The sequence below is a fragment of the Ceratotherium simum genome, chromosome 29 (assembly GCF_057802395.1).
Source record: "Ceratotherium simum simum isolate JZ-2026a chromosome 29, ASM5780239v1, whole genome shotgun sequence".
NCBI lineage: Eukaryota > Metazoa > Chordata > Mammalia > Perissodactyla > Rhinocerotidae > Ceratotherium > Ceratotherium simum.
Window position 1 is genome coordinate 22,472,516 of NC_141928.1, and position 13,391 is coordinate 22,485,906.

The window sequence follows — 13,391 nt, forward strand, 5'->3', positions numbered from 1 at the left end:
GTGGAGATGACAAGGTGGCATGCACCTTGGGGTCACATCTGGGAGAAGTCTTACAGCCAGAGCAGACCCAGGAGGCCTCAGTTTCCCTGCCTGGGCCCTGGCATATGGCAGGTGGCTACCAGGAAGTGACACGGAGCAGTCGTCACATGTGCTCAGAACAGCAGCATTCAGCTTCAATAAACAAGGCCACTAGATGAATCTTCCTATATAGACATAACTTTAATAATAATACTAATTCACAGAGTTCTTGTGCGCCACTTTGCTAAGCACGTTACATGAGTTTAATCCTCACGAGAACCCTGTTAATCCATCCACTTTATTGAAATGAAAAACCTGAGTCTCAGAGAGGCTCGGTGTGTCACCCGAGGTCACAGATTGGTAAGAGCTTACATCTCCCATATCACTTGCTATGTTATTTTTGAACAATCTGTTGGCATGTCTGCCTCCAACGCTGGACCATGCGTTCCCAAGGAAAGAATGTGACAGATTCATCCATGCATTCCCACCATCGGGCCCAGGGCACACCCAGAGAACACACAGGACATGCTGCACTGCACCCCGTTTCTCATCCCTGATGGCTCTATCGAGAGCCCACTCTCCTCAGAGGCTTCCTGTTGCCCAGGCCAGCGCTGCCCACGTGGTAGGGGCTCAGCGGAGGTTCACCGAGCGGACGATGACTGTGTAGCCAAGACCCCCCGGGACCGCTCTTAGAACCCATCACGCACGGCTTTTAATGCTTGGATCGCCACTCAGTGCCCTTGTCATGTCTGTCCTTAAAACTAAAGGAGAATTCTGTAAGGCCAGGGACCAGGTGTCATTCATTTCTGTGACCCCAAAAGACCTAACCTAGTGTCTGGCACAGAGCAGGCATTTCTTATGTATATTTGACTGAATACCTAAAATAATATGTATCTGTGCGTCCCTACTCGCTTAGAATCTCAATGGCTACAGGTAGGACCACCTGTGAGTTGTTCTAGATTAGAAGCATCCGCACTCCCCAGGGCAGGGAGTTTAATAAAATTTATCCCAGGCAGAAGAAGACAGATAGGTTCCCTCCAAGGATAGATGGTGAAGCAAGAGAGGGGGCAGCGTTCTGATGAGGAAGAAGGGGGTGGTGAGCAGAAGAAGGAAGCTGGGAGAGGAGAGGAAGCAGGCCGTTTATTTCTACAGAAAGAGGGAGAGCACGCAGGCCGACCCAGAGCAGCCTCCTACCTACCACGGTCAGCTAAGAGTGAGCCAGAGGGGCCAGCCCGGTGGCTTAGCAGTTAAGTGCGCGCGCTCCACCACTGGCGGCCCGGGTTCGGATCCCAGGCGCGCACCGACACACCGCTTCTCCGGCCATGCTGAGGCCGCGTCCCACATACAGCAACTAGAAGGATGTGCAACTATGACATACAACTATCCACTGGGGAGCTTTGGGGGAAAAAACAGGAGGATTAGCAATGGATGTTAGCTCAGAGCCGGTCTTCCTCAGCAAAAAAAAAGAGAAGGATTAGCACGGAGGTTAGCTCAGGGCTGATCTCCCTCACAAAAAAAAAAAAAAAAAAGGTTGAGCCAGAGCAAGGCCATGGAGCCCCCAGAGAAGGGATGCATCTGGCTGCTGCCTGCCTCATTGTGTCCACCCTGCCACAGCTGGACCCCCCACTGCAACCCTCCGGCCGCAGGCACCTCAGATGGTGGCCAGAAAAGCCTGTGCCTGCTCCTCCCCCATGCCCCCAAGAGGGGCACAGACCTGACCCCTAAGGGCAGCAGATTCCACAGGCAGTCAAGTTATACAGAAACCTTCAGGATGGAGTTCCCCAGTGAAGACTGGATGGCCCTAGGCCCTCAGCTTTCATGATAGTCACCCAGCCTGCAGAGCTGGAAGGAGCCACCTGACCAATGCACAGACGGGACCACGGAGGCCACAGTGGGAAGCGGCTGCCAAAGGTCACCCAGCAGGTTGTGGCACACCAGTCTCTGTTGCTCTTGGAACCCATCTTCCTCCAATTCCCTCCATCCTTCCCAACAAGCATTTCATGTTCAGGGCATAGCACCTTTCTTACTTTTTGCAAATTTGGAAAGAACTTTACATTCCTCGAGATGTCTGAAGAATCCCCCATCCCAAGGCGACAGCAAACACTGTTGAAAGGAACGGAGTTGGGAAGGGGCAGCATGGGGGTTTGCGGAGCTGCCTTGCAAACCCCTCTTTCCCCAGAGAGGAGTTTGAGTCGAGGGTGTGGGGAGTGGGTTAGGCAGCATTTCCATGGTGCAGCAGAAGGCGGAGCATTCACAGAAAGAACAAAGAAAAGGCATGCGACTCAGTCGGGACTCGAACAAATTGGTCAAACAGGACTCTTTTTGCTTGAAAAGGAAGAAGCCGGTGTCTGTGCTCTGCTTGGCCTTCCCTCTTCTCTCTCCCTGGAGGACGGCAACCCCAGTGGAAAGGCTGTGGCCCAGCCCTTAGCAAGGAGGTTCCTGGTGGCCTCTGAGGTGGCCAGGACCTGAGGGAGCTGAGCACAGGTGGACGACCTGTGGCCAGCTGGATAGCCATGTGGGCCAAGTTGTTAAGGTTGCCAAAGCACTCATGGACCTACACGGGGCTGGAGAAAATCATTTACCGGAACTTCTCTCAGAGAGCATTCTGTAAGTGTCTAGAAGGAATAAGTTGCTAAGACTCTTTAAGTGTGTATGGTAGGGGTGGGGAAGGTTGGGTGGTGAGACTCCCAAGGGGCCTGCCCAACAAAAGATGGTTCCACAACTGCCTTCTGAGGAGGGTGAGCCAAGCGGATGGTGCAAGGCTGGGGCAGGGCCCAGTTCTCAGGCGAGGAGGCAATGCTGAGCCTGTCTCAGTGGTCAGGCTCTCCATCTTTACCTTTCTCCCACCCAGCACACAGCTTCTCCATTAAATACACATTTAAAGAGTTTTGATTTGAAGAGGCGTCCAACTGTTGCCTGTCCAGGATGCCCACATATCTCGGTGTAGCCCTGAAGCCAGGCCCCAAACCCTCAGGCCCCTCCAGGATCAGCCAGCCCAGCCCGCAGCCCTGCAGGGATCGGAGCCTGTCTCAGAAACCTAGCCTCCCTTCAGTCACTCACACTGTCCTCCCAACGGAAGATGGGGAGACCCCCACGGCATGGAGAAGGCTGTTGCCAACACACTCCCAAGCCCACAAACTCTGAAGCTGAGGCAGAAAGAACTCTTTCCCCCAGACTAAGAGGAGCTAAGCCCAAAAATAAGAAAGCTGGGGACACGAGTTCAGCCATGTGACACCCCGGGGGCTGCCCCAGTGAAGAGCGAGTGGCCTGGTTTCTGACTGTGACCAACCAGGGATCCAGGGGGCAAGGCAGCCTATAGCCTCGGGACAGGTCTCTGTTCAGTAGAAGAACCTGACAGTGGGAACCAGCCAGTGTAGCAACAAGCAGCCTGGGTGGATGTCAAGGGTGGGGTGGGCAGTGCACTCCCCACAGTTGTGGTTGATTGAGCGCCTACTGTATACCAGGCACCATGCTATGAACTGTATATGCAGCATCTCATTTGATTCTTACAACAATCCTTTAGGGGAGGAACTATTGTCCCCAGATGGAGACACCAAGGCATTGAGTAGTATAGTGATCCACCCAAGGTCACATCGCCAGTCAGCAGTAGAGTGTGACTTGGAAGTCCATGATCTTCCTGCTGCCCTCCCTCATCAAAGTTATTCTTGCCCCTGGCTAGTGTAAAACCAGATAACTTTCAAGCCTGAGATTCTATAATTCTCAGACTCTGACTCCTTATTCCTTAGGGAACAGCTGGGGAGCTGCTGTCCACCACTGCCCTTCCAGAAGAGGCTGCCCAGCCACTTCTTCCCAACCTCCTGCCCTCATCAGGCCTGCTCCCACTGCCCCCCACCATATGCCTGCTGCCCGTGGCCCAGTGGGCCTGAATGCATGGGGAAGAAGCAACAAGGCCTGCAAGTTTGCTGCCCACCACTCACTTGCATTTACCCACTTCCCCCCAGTCCAGCAGACCGACCACCACGGCTCCTTTTGTAGCCAACAAGACCAAGTCCAAAAATGGCCAACACTTTTAGCAAGAGAAGGGACTTGAGTGACTCACAAATGGGAAATACAACTGTGCCTTGTGGCTGGCACCCTGGTGACAAATGGAAAGGCTGTGGTCCAGCTCCCATCCCATCCCCCTCCACAGACACGGGACAAGCTGAGGGGCACCTGTCCCAGATCAGCCTCAGCTGGGAGCCTCTAATCTTCCAGCTGGTCAGCCCCCAGGCCCCAGCAAACTCCACTTGGCTCCACTTGGCTGTGGCCGGCATCAAACTAGAACAGCTTCTGCCACAAACATTCCCTCCCAATAATGTCTGCTTGGGCCAGTGTTAAACACCAGTGTGCTGCCCCTGGGCACGACCCACCCAATGGCAGAGGGGAACCACATGCCAGGCAGCAGCAGGAGGCCAGCCCAAATTAGACCTCGCCATGGGCAAACCACAGAACAGAGCCGAGAAGTGATGGGTCATGATCAGCTTGGCTCTGTCACTCTACCTGAGCAATGTGAAACCCACTCAGCAGACCAGTGAAATGCCAACAGGGAGAGACATCCAAGCACAGGCTTCCATGCCAAGAGCTCGTTGCCCAGATCCAACTCCTAAGCTCAGAATGGTCCCAGGCTCAATTCGGACGCTCGAGGGTCCAGGCTGGCCGAGGAGAAGCCAGGCAGCCAGGGCTGCGGCCACTGGCGAGGCCCTTACCTTGCTCTCCGGGGGCGAAGCCGCCAGCTGCTGCTGCTTAGCGATGTTCTCCGACAGGCACCAGCACACTCTCTTCTTCTGCTCCTGCGAGTGCGCTTCCAAAGTGAATAAGCACTCTGCCTTCTGACGTCAGGGAAAATAGAGAAAGGGACGGTCAGGGCTGCTCCCTGGTTCAGGGGGCTCCTGGGCCCAAGCCCACCCCTGGGCTCCAGAGGGTGAGGTTGCAGCAGGGAGGGGAGTGCCCGCTAAAAGCCACAAAGGCACACTAATCCCCAGTGACATCGAGGCAGCCAGAGGAGCAGGGAAGCTGGCTCGGGGGCCAGCTGGCGAGCCGCGTGCCCATGGGTTGGGGGAAGGGAGGGAGGCGGTGGTTCCCAACACAGTGGAGGCCTGTGGAGAGCCGCCGGACAGAAATGGTGAGGTCACCCCGGGGGACAGGCGGCACAAAGTCTCCGGCCCTCTGATGCTCTGTGGGGCCAGGCCCCCTCCCCCGGCTCCCAGAACCCCCTCCCCGACCTCAGCACGCCATGTGATCACAAGGCCAAGGTTAGATGAGTGGCTGGACAGACATGCCAAAGGAACTCAAACAGAAACTTGGGTCCCTTTGGAAAGTCTTCGGCGGACAGTCATGCAGCCTCTGCAGCCCCACTCCTGCCTGGCACCTGAGCTGGGCCTGACCAACGACTCTTCAGCTCAACTGAGAGCGCAACGGACTCCAGCACGGCTGTCATTTACATCTTGCTTTGCTCTTTACCCTTGTTAAATGCTGCAGTCTCGTCTCGCCAACCAGATTAGAAACTCCTTCTAAGAGAGCCTTCTTCAGCTGGGCCTAGCACAGTGCTTGGCAAGTAATGGCCTAAGGAAGCTCTGGCTCCCTGGAGGGACTGCCGGGATGACGTCAAAGCCAGGCCAGCTTTGGCACAAGCACCGGGGAGCTGCCCGGACCCAGGGAGCCTGCCGAAGCAGTAAGAACGTGCTGGGGGCGGGGCAGTACAGCATGCCCAGTGTTATCATCCACTGCAGGACGCTCTGATCAGGGCATTGCAAGCTCTTTCTGACTCCGCTGGAATTTGATTATAACCCCACAGGGCTGCGATTAGATGAACTCAGCCAGGGAGCTGAGAGCGTGACAGGATGGCTCGGAACAGAGAAAAAGACAGTGTTTCTATGCAGTCCCTCCTCGTTTTGCAGTTGGCAGGCCTGGTTTGAATCCCAGCTTTGCCACTTTCTAGCTGTCGACCTCAGGAAAGTCTATAAAATGGGAATGCTTAATGACATCGCCTGCCTCTCAGAGCTATGGGGAGGGAAGCAGTGAGGACCATCGCAGGCCTCAACGACCAGCAGCTATTGTTGCTATTACTCAGGACTTCATTCACTTCATAATATTTATTGAGCACCTGTTATGTGTCACGGATTGTTCTAGGCCCTGGGGTAAAGAGGAAAGTAAGAGACTAACTAAGCTTTTGCCCTCAGCTTGGGGGCAGAGACAATAAACCGATGGACAATGAAACAATATAATTAGAAACTGTGAAAAGGCCAAAAAGGAGAAGACCTACTCGAGCCTGGTGGTCAGAGAAGGCCTCTCTGAAGGGGCAGCACTCGAGCGAAGGCCTGAACAATAAGGAGCCAGCAAGGAGAGTGCTTGGGAGAAACCGTTCCAGGCAGAAGGAACAGCCAATGCAAAGGCTCTGAGCTGGGGTGGTTATTGCATCGTCTAATAGCATTTGGAGACATTTTCTACCCTGCCATCCAGCCTAGCCCTCAGGGATGCCACCCTCCAGGGCGAGGCACGCTAAGTGTTCCCAGGGTGCCAGCCATTCCTCTCCTGCCCCAAAGTGCTCAGAAGCTGATCTTCCCAGAGAGGAGAGAGGGAAGAAGGCCCCACCCTGGCTTCAGGGAACTGGGTGAATGTGGTAAGTGCAATCTTGCCACTTAACAACAGGTTCCCTCCACTTACCAGAACCCCCAGCCCATGCAGGGGAAGGACACGCCCAGCAAAAGACCCCAAGATTCCCCAGGGAGAAGCCAGGTGGGGCAGGAGCTGACCAGAGGGCCTCTGCTCCCTGTATCATCATGTTCTCCCTGCGAGGGGAGGGGTGAGGCGTGGACAGTGGTCCCTTCCAGCTTGGAAAAGCCATCATTCCACAAAGCTGGCCTTGGCCTGAGCCTCCCAGCCCTGCCTCTACCCAGCTGTACGGGCTTCAGCAAATCCCTTAATCTCCCTGCGCCCCACTTTCCTCCTCTCTTTCCGTCCAGAAGCAGGAATTCTGCCTTAAGAATGATTTCTTTTATCTAATTATCAATTTTTAAAAGCACTACCTCCTCCGTGATCTCATTTTGATCTTAACAATTCCGTGAACAGGTAGGGAGGACATGGATTGTTATTCCCATTGTATGGAAGGGAAAAACCAAGGCTCGGGGTGGCTAAGGGCCTGCCTGAGGTTTTATTGCCAGTGAGCAGCAGAAGACAGACTCAGAGCCTTAGAGAACCACCTGCTGTGATTTCATCCCCAAAACCTGGGAGGCCTCCTACGAGGCTGCCGCACCGCCAGCTGGCAGGAATGCTCCCAACTGCAGACTGAGCTTGGAAGCAACTACAGTTCAAAAGCCTTCAGAAGTCTGTCAGCCAAGGGGTCTCAAAGCAGCTGCAGAGTTCACTGGCAGCTTTTGTACAACTGTGCACTGCTCTGCGCTCCAGGATGGTGGTCCCCTCCTACAGAAGTGCAAGGAAGCCTCCCCACGCTGAACGGGCGTCTCAGTGAAGGACTGAGACATGCACCTCACACCCCAGGCCCTGCATAGTGCTAAGCACTTCACCAGCAGTGTCCCGATCCTTCTTTCAACAGCCTTGCAAGGCAGCAAGCAGGGATGGCACCTGGAATGGCAACCACATTGCCTGTCTCAACAGCGGAGAGCAGGGCTGGGCTTCTGGCTCTGAAAGCTCGAAGCTGTGAGCCCTGCAATGGTCCAGGACCCAGAAGGCTTCTAAGGCACCAAAGACCTAAACCCGGGGCTGGAAGTCCTAGATGGGCACACATTTTAGGGAGGTCCTTGCTCCCAAGGCTCCCTCTCTATGTGCTGCTGGAGCGTTGGAGGCTGGCCTGGCCAAGACAGAGAGCCCGGAGCCAGCTCCCTCCAGGGTGGCTGAATTCCCATCCGCCTCAATCTGTCAAAATCGGGAGCCCCACTGCCCGCCTGGCTGTCCCCGCGTGTGGACCGCCTCTCTCAGTCCACTGTGTGATCCGGCTCATCAGTTTCACCACTGGTGCACACTGTGCCCCCAATCCCAGCCTCCAGGGTCAAGTGGGGAAGCCGCCCTGAAGGCATCCTTAATTCACTCAGAGGCAAGCCTCCTGACTGCAGGGCCGTTAGCCAAGTGCACACCTCTCCAGATGCTGCAGCACTGGGCCCAGGCCCTGCGTTCAAACACGAGCATCCCAAAACCAGCCAGAAACCCAGCTCCTCTTGGCCTCTTGAAAACCGCCATCTTGCCTCACCTCCTTGTTCCTGAATTAATGTTATGTTTGTAAAAACGGAAACCTCTTCTGCTACTGTTTAAGTTTCCTCACTTGCTTTGACAAACAGTCTCTCATTTAATTTGATTCTTCTAATGACCCTATGATGTGGAGAGGCAGGAAAGGCACAGCTGTTACCATTTTTCAGATGAGAAAACTAAGGCTCAGAGAGGTTAAGTCAGCAGGCCAGGAGGTCTCTGGAGAGGAGAGATTCAAAGTCTGTCCTCTGCCTCCTCCAGAGCCGGTGATCTTGCCCCATTTGTATAACTGTATCTGTACATTACAAAGCATGTGAGATCTTCCTCTTAGCTTTCTTTTTAAAAGATCAATAAATCACTGGTGATGTCTCTAATGGAGAGTAAATGCATATGAAAAGCTCTCCCCCTGTGATGAAGCTGACAGTAATAATAGCTACCATTCATTGAGCTCTCACTGTGTGCCAGGCTCTGTGCGAAGTACCTTGGACACAGTATCTTATTGAATCTCATTTAATCATTACAGCAATCCTACAAGGTAGGCCGCATCAGCCTTGTCTCAGAGATGAGCATGTGACTTGCCCAGATCGCTCAGGAAATGGCAGAGCCAAGATTCAAATCTAGGTCTTCCTAACCCCAAAGCGCAGACTCTTAAATTAATGGAGCCAGGATCAGATTCTAAGTTAAAGAATGGCCCTGGTCAACGTGCCCTTTGACCCAATGCCCCGGGGCTGCATCTGTCCCATGGATTTGCAGGGGCTGAGGGATACCTGTCCAGGGGAATAGTGACCCCAGGGCCAAGGACTGCAAGGACTCCCACCCAGGACCTCGTGCTGGGGAACAATCAGAGCTGCTGCCACCCAGGCAATGGTGGCTTTCTCGATGCAGTGAAAAATCCGCTCCAAACCCTCTGTCTCCACCCTGCTTTCTTCTCTGGGTGCCACCTGCATGTTAGGTAATGAAGACAAACCACTTGCACTGTTGGAAGTTCCAACAAAATGTGAATTTGGGGTTCCCCATGGGATCCAAAACCACGTCAAGTCTGTTCGGGGCTACAGAGCAAGCATGCCTCCTGTCTTCCCTACATAACAGACGTGCATCTTACAAATAACAGCCCATTAAGAGAAAAGAGAGGCTTCTGGTTGCCCGTGAGCTTCAACCCTGCAGCCCCTCGGGTCAGATCACCTGGCACTTTACTGAAATAAAAGGCCACAAATCGATAATCTTTCATCAATCTTTGGAGGGTTAGGAGGTCACGGCTCCCTGGAAACCAATGAGCCGAAGTGCTTTTCTCTGAGAAAAACAAACGCGGTCTGGCAGGAAGCTCTCTCGGCATTAAAGAATCTGGAGGCTCATTTCAGGCCCTGCTGGAGAGTCCGAGTCCAGAGCATGAGGCTGGAGGGACAAGCACTCTGGCTCTTCCCAGCCTGGCTCACAGCCTCTAAACTGCTCCCTTGGCTCTGGGTAACTGAACACCCGCTGGCTTTGAAGCACCTCTGCTAGCTACTTCCTGTGCGCCGGTGGGGATGTGCTGACACCGGGGAGGCCTTCCAATGCCCTCTTGGCCCTTGGGTTGCCACTCTAGGCAGGCAGGGTCCCCAGCTCAGCTCTGACAATTTCCACTGCCCTGTGGAACTCTCTGCTGTCCCCTGGAGGGCCTGCACCTCTTACCCTAGCCAGGAACTGAAGAAACGATTTTCAATCACAAACAACACACATGTCCCTTCTCAAAAAGGTGTACTCTTCTTGGCCAGCCAGTGTAGACCATGCCCCACCCACAGGGTGTGGCCAGTGTAGACTCTCTCACAAGAGAGGTTCCCAGGACTGTTGGGTGGGACAGACTCAAGCAAAAGCAGAGGGCAGGAATGGGTCGAATGAATCCTTGCTTGGAACAGATAACACCCCTGCTCATATTAGCAGAGACACAAGGTTGGGAAAAGAATATTCGCTGAAAATTGAAAAGAATTTGTATGGCTCGGTGGCTCTCAACTTTTCATCACCAAGAACCTCTTTGATTAAACCCCTGGTAATGACATTGTATCTACCAAACCACAGCAAGCAATAAGCTGTTGGCCCGATTTTGCGCAGCAAAGGCCGAGCGCTGCCCATCCGAGCTTCTGATCAGACTGAGATAACCAGGAACGCCAACCACACTGAGTGGGTACAATTCCAGCCCAAAACACAGACACTTGGTGTTTCCTTTAGCCTGCATTATCTGGCCCAGGTAAAGGTACAGTTACCCTCAGGCCGTCTGAAACACTGACAAGGCCCTGGAGGAGGGGCCGTGGGTGGTACTTCCGGGAAAAAGAGGAAGAAAGAGGCAGGCGCAAGAATCAGGGCACTTTCCACGGGAAGGGCTATCTAATAAATAAACAGGGTGAGGTACAGTTGTCAGGCCACAGCCTCACTCTGACCCCTGCAGGTGTGGAGACCAGGAGGTCCCCAGCTGGGGATGGCAGCGTTCTTCAGTCTCCTCTAAGTACTTTCATGTCCCCTGCTCTTCTACACAGAGGTAGGAGCCACAGGGGCAGGGATGGCTGTTTCCATTCTACTGAGCAGGCCACTGCCATTCTGACCTGCTCAGGACCACTGCATGAGATGGTGAGGAGGCCGCATCAGAACCCTGGCCTAGAACCCAGCCCAATGTCTTCCCTCAAGCTCCAGGTCACAGATGTCTCTCCTCAAATTCAGAGAGCAGGACTCACCTCTGCCAGATACAGCACACAGAATTTCAGGTCTTCTGAAGAACCTTGGAGGGAATAAAAAGTAAGACTCGCATTAGAACTGGATACAGAGTCTCAACAGTTTGCTCCAGCACAGCCAGCTGTCTCGCCCAGAAGGCTGTGTATGGTATTTCCTGGAAAAAGAGGAAGAAAGAGGCAGGCACAGGGGACAGGGAAATCTCTGGAGGAAAGCCCATTTAGTAAATAAGCAGGTCGAGGCACAGCTGTAGGGCCTACAGGTCAGCCTCGCCCAAGGAATGCTGAGATCTCGCCCCCTGAGACGCAGCCAGGAGCACCCCCTGGGCATCACACAGCCTGGTGTGGATGGTGGATGGTGGATGATGGATCACACAGCCTGTCATCCATCCCAGGAGGCGTCCTCCTTCCATGCTCCCTGCGTTAGGGACATGGAGGCAGCACACATTTGGGTTTCCCTTTAAATTCTCCAACTGCCTTTGCCATTTTGAAATTCAACAAGGAACCACTTAGTTCGTGGGTGGGCCTTGTTTTCCACCAAAGAATGCATGAGCTGTGCAGGGGATTCCCAAGCACAGGCTGGGTGGAGCCCAGAGGTGGCTTCCCAGCCCAGGTCCAACCCCTCCGTGTGTTTTCCTAGAGTCATCTCACCCAGGTCTAGAATCCCAAACTCAACCACTCACCAAGCCCTCTCCATCTGGGAAGCAGCTGAGGGGGACTATCCCCCCCTCCGGCAGAGGAGCTAAGGTGGAATACCTACCCGAGGCGGAAGATAATTTGGTCAGAGTGCTTCTGGAACACAAGGACAAAGAGAGGACCCCCAGCTGTTGGGGGAAGGCTTCCTGGAGGAGGATCCTTAGAGCTTAAAGTCAATAGGAAAAAAGGGCACTCTGGGAGGTGGGAAGAGCATGGGCAAAGGCATGGAGATGGAGAAGCACAGGTGTGCTCAAGGGGTAGCAAGTGGAGAGAAGAAGCCTGCCCCCTCCTCCAGGACACCTTCCCCGACCACTGCAGGCTGCTCCTCAGAGCCTGGCAGCACTCCCCACCCAGGCACTCATCTGGGCACAGGTCGGGGATGGTTAGTAACTTCCTATATTTCAAGCAACCTCACCAGGCAGGCTGTCATTTTTGAGGGAAGCAACTCTACAGCATGTCTAACAGGAAACACTTAAAGCCCCCTGGACCTTTAGAGTGTCACAATGCCATGTGCCACCACTGTGCCCAACGCTCTACACATATAAGCTCAACCGTCACAACAACCCCTATGAGACAGGGGTTCTCATCATCCATGATTCACGGGGGAAAACTCAGCACAGATGGGCTGAGTAACATGCCCCAGACAGAAAGGGGAAGGACCACGATTTACGCTCGGGAAGCCTGGCTCCAGAGTCTACACTCCACCCACTCCATACTCGCCTCTCAAATGCCCACCACGCAGGCGCTACCCAGCCCCTCTGCTCCCACAAGGAACCAGGCCCAGGGCTGGGCTCAAAGCAGACCCCTCAACACATACGTGAAGCAAAGAAATCGTCAAGGAAACCAAAATGCGTCGCAAAGGTGGCAAAGTAAAAACAGAGTCAGTAGGTCAAGACTATTCCTAAGGAAAGTAGTGAGTGAGGGACCTCTTGTGGGTGAAGGCCAGGCCCCCTCGGAGCAAGGAAAAGGGCAGTTTCCTGGGCAAAACTCTCCCTGGGGCCGGGGTGCCAGCCAGAGCCAGATAAAAATAGCCCATAAGTAAATGTGGGGTTCACTGTGGACTTAGAGAGAATAAATCCTTCTACTTCTCTCCACCTAGAAATAGGTTGGGGGGGAGGGAGCCCTGCCTAAGAAGTCCATCACATTTAAGAAACTTCTAATTTCAAAGCTTCTGCCAGTTCCTTGTGTTGCTGAGGGTGAAGACAAGGGGAGGTGGTTTCTTTTGTTTAAGAAAACACACTGGGACGTTTCCTTGACTTTCCAGAAGCAGACCTTAGTGCCAAGGGAGAAACAAAAAGATCTATTTAAGAAAATAACAGAAATTTGGGTTTTAGAAGCTGGCAGTGGGAGAAGAGGAGGTTCTAGAAGGGAGGGGAAAGCCAAGGAGATGGGTGCCTCAGGGAGACAGGACGCTGAGGTTGGGGGAATGTAGCCTAGGACATATTCCCAATGGTGAAGGATGGTTGATGGACTGTCTTGACAACTCTTCTGTGCTGTGACACCCCCCCACCCCACCCCACCCTCACCCTCCTGCATTACCCCAAACCTTCACTGGAATCTGCTCCATGTGATGGCCTTGTGCTGGCAGCACTTTGAGGGAAGGACGGAATGGGGGCAGTGCTCAGTATGGCTCAGAGCCTCTTAAAAGGACAATAGCCTCAGAAGCCAAGGGTGCCAGGAAGGGGCCACAGCTGTGGAAAAGCAGGCTGCAAGGTGGCTGACCCAGGAGAGAACCCTCAGCCCCACCAGAAACCCTTCTGGAACATTCCATGGAGCTCTGGA

General features: G+C 53.8%; 1 protein-coding gene across 5 annotated transcripts in view; it reads right to left on the reverse strand.

The window, feature by feature from the left end:
* The window catches only part of RGS3 (regulator of G protein signaling 3), a 121,355-nt gene that overhangs the window by 52,545 nt on the left and 55,419 nt on the right, over positions 1-13,391 (reverse strand). For all 5 annotated transcript variants that reach the window (XR_015548945.1, XM_087419246.1, XM_004423353.3 and 2 more), the window contains 2 exons: positions 10,920-10,963; positions 4,725-4,847 (listed from right to left, as the gene is read on the reverse strand). Coding sequence is in view for 4 of the 5 variants with exons in the window: in XM_087419246.1 (XP_087275372.1) it covers positions 4,725-4,847; positions 10,920-10,963 (167 nt within the window). In the remaining variant the exon portion in view is untranslated. The remainder of the gene's footprint in view (positions 1-4,724; positions 4,848-10,919; positions 10,964-13,391) is intronic.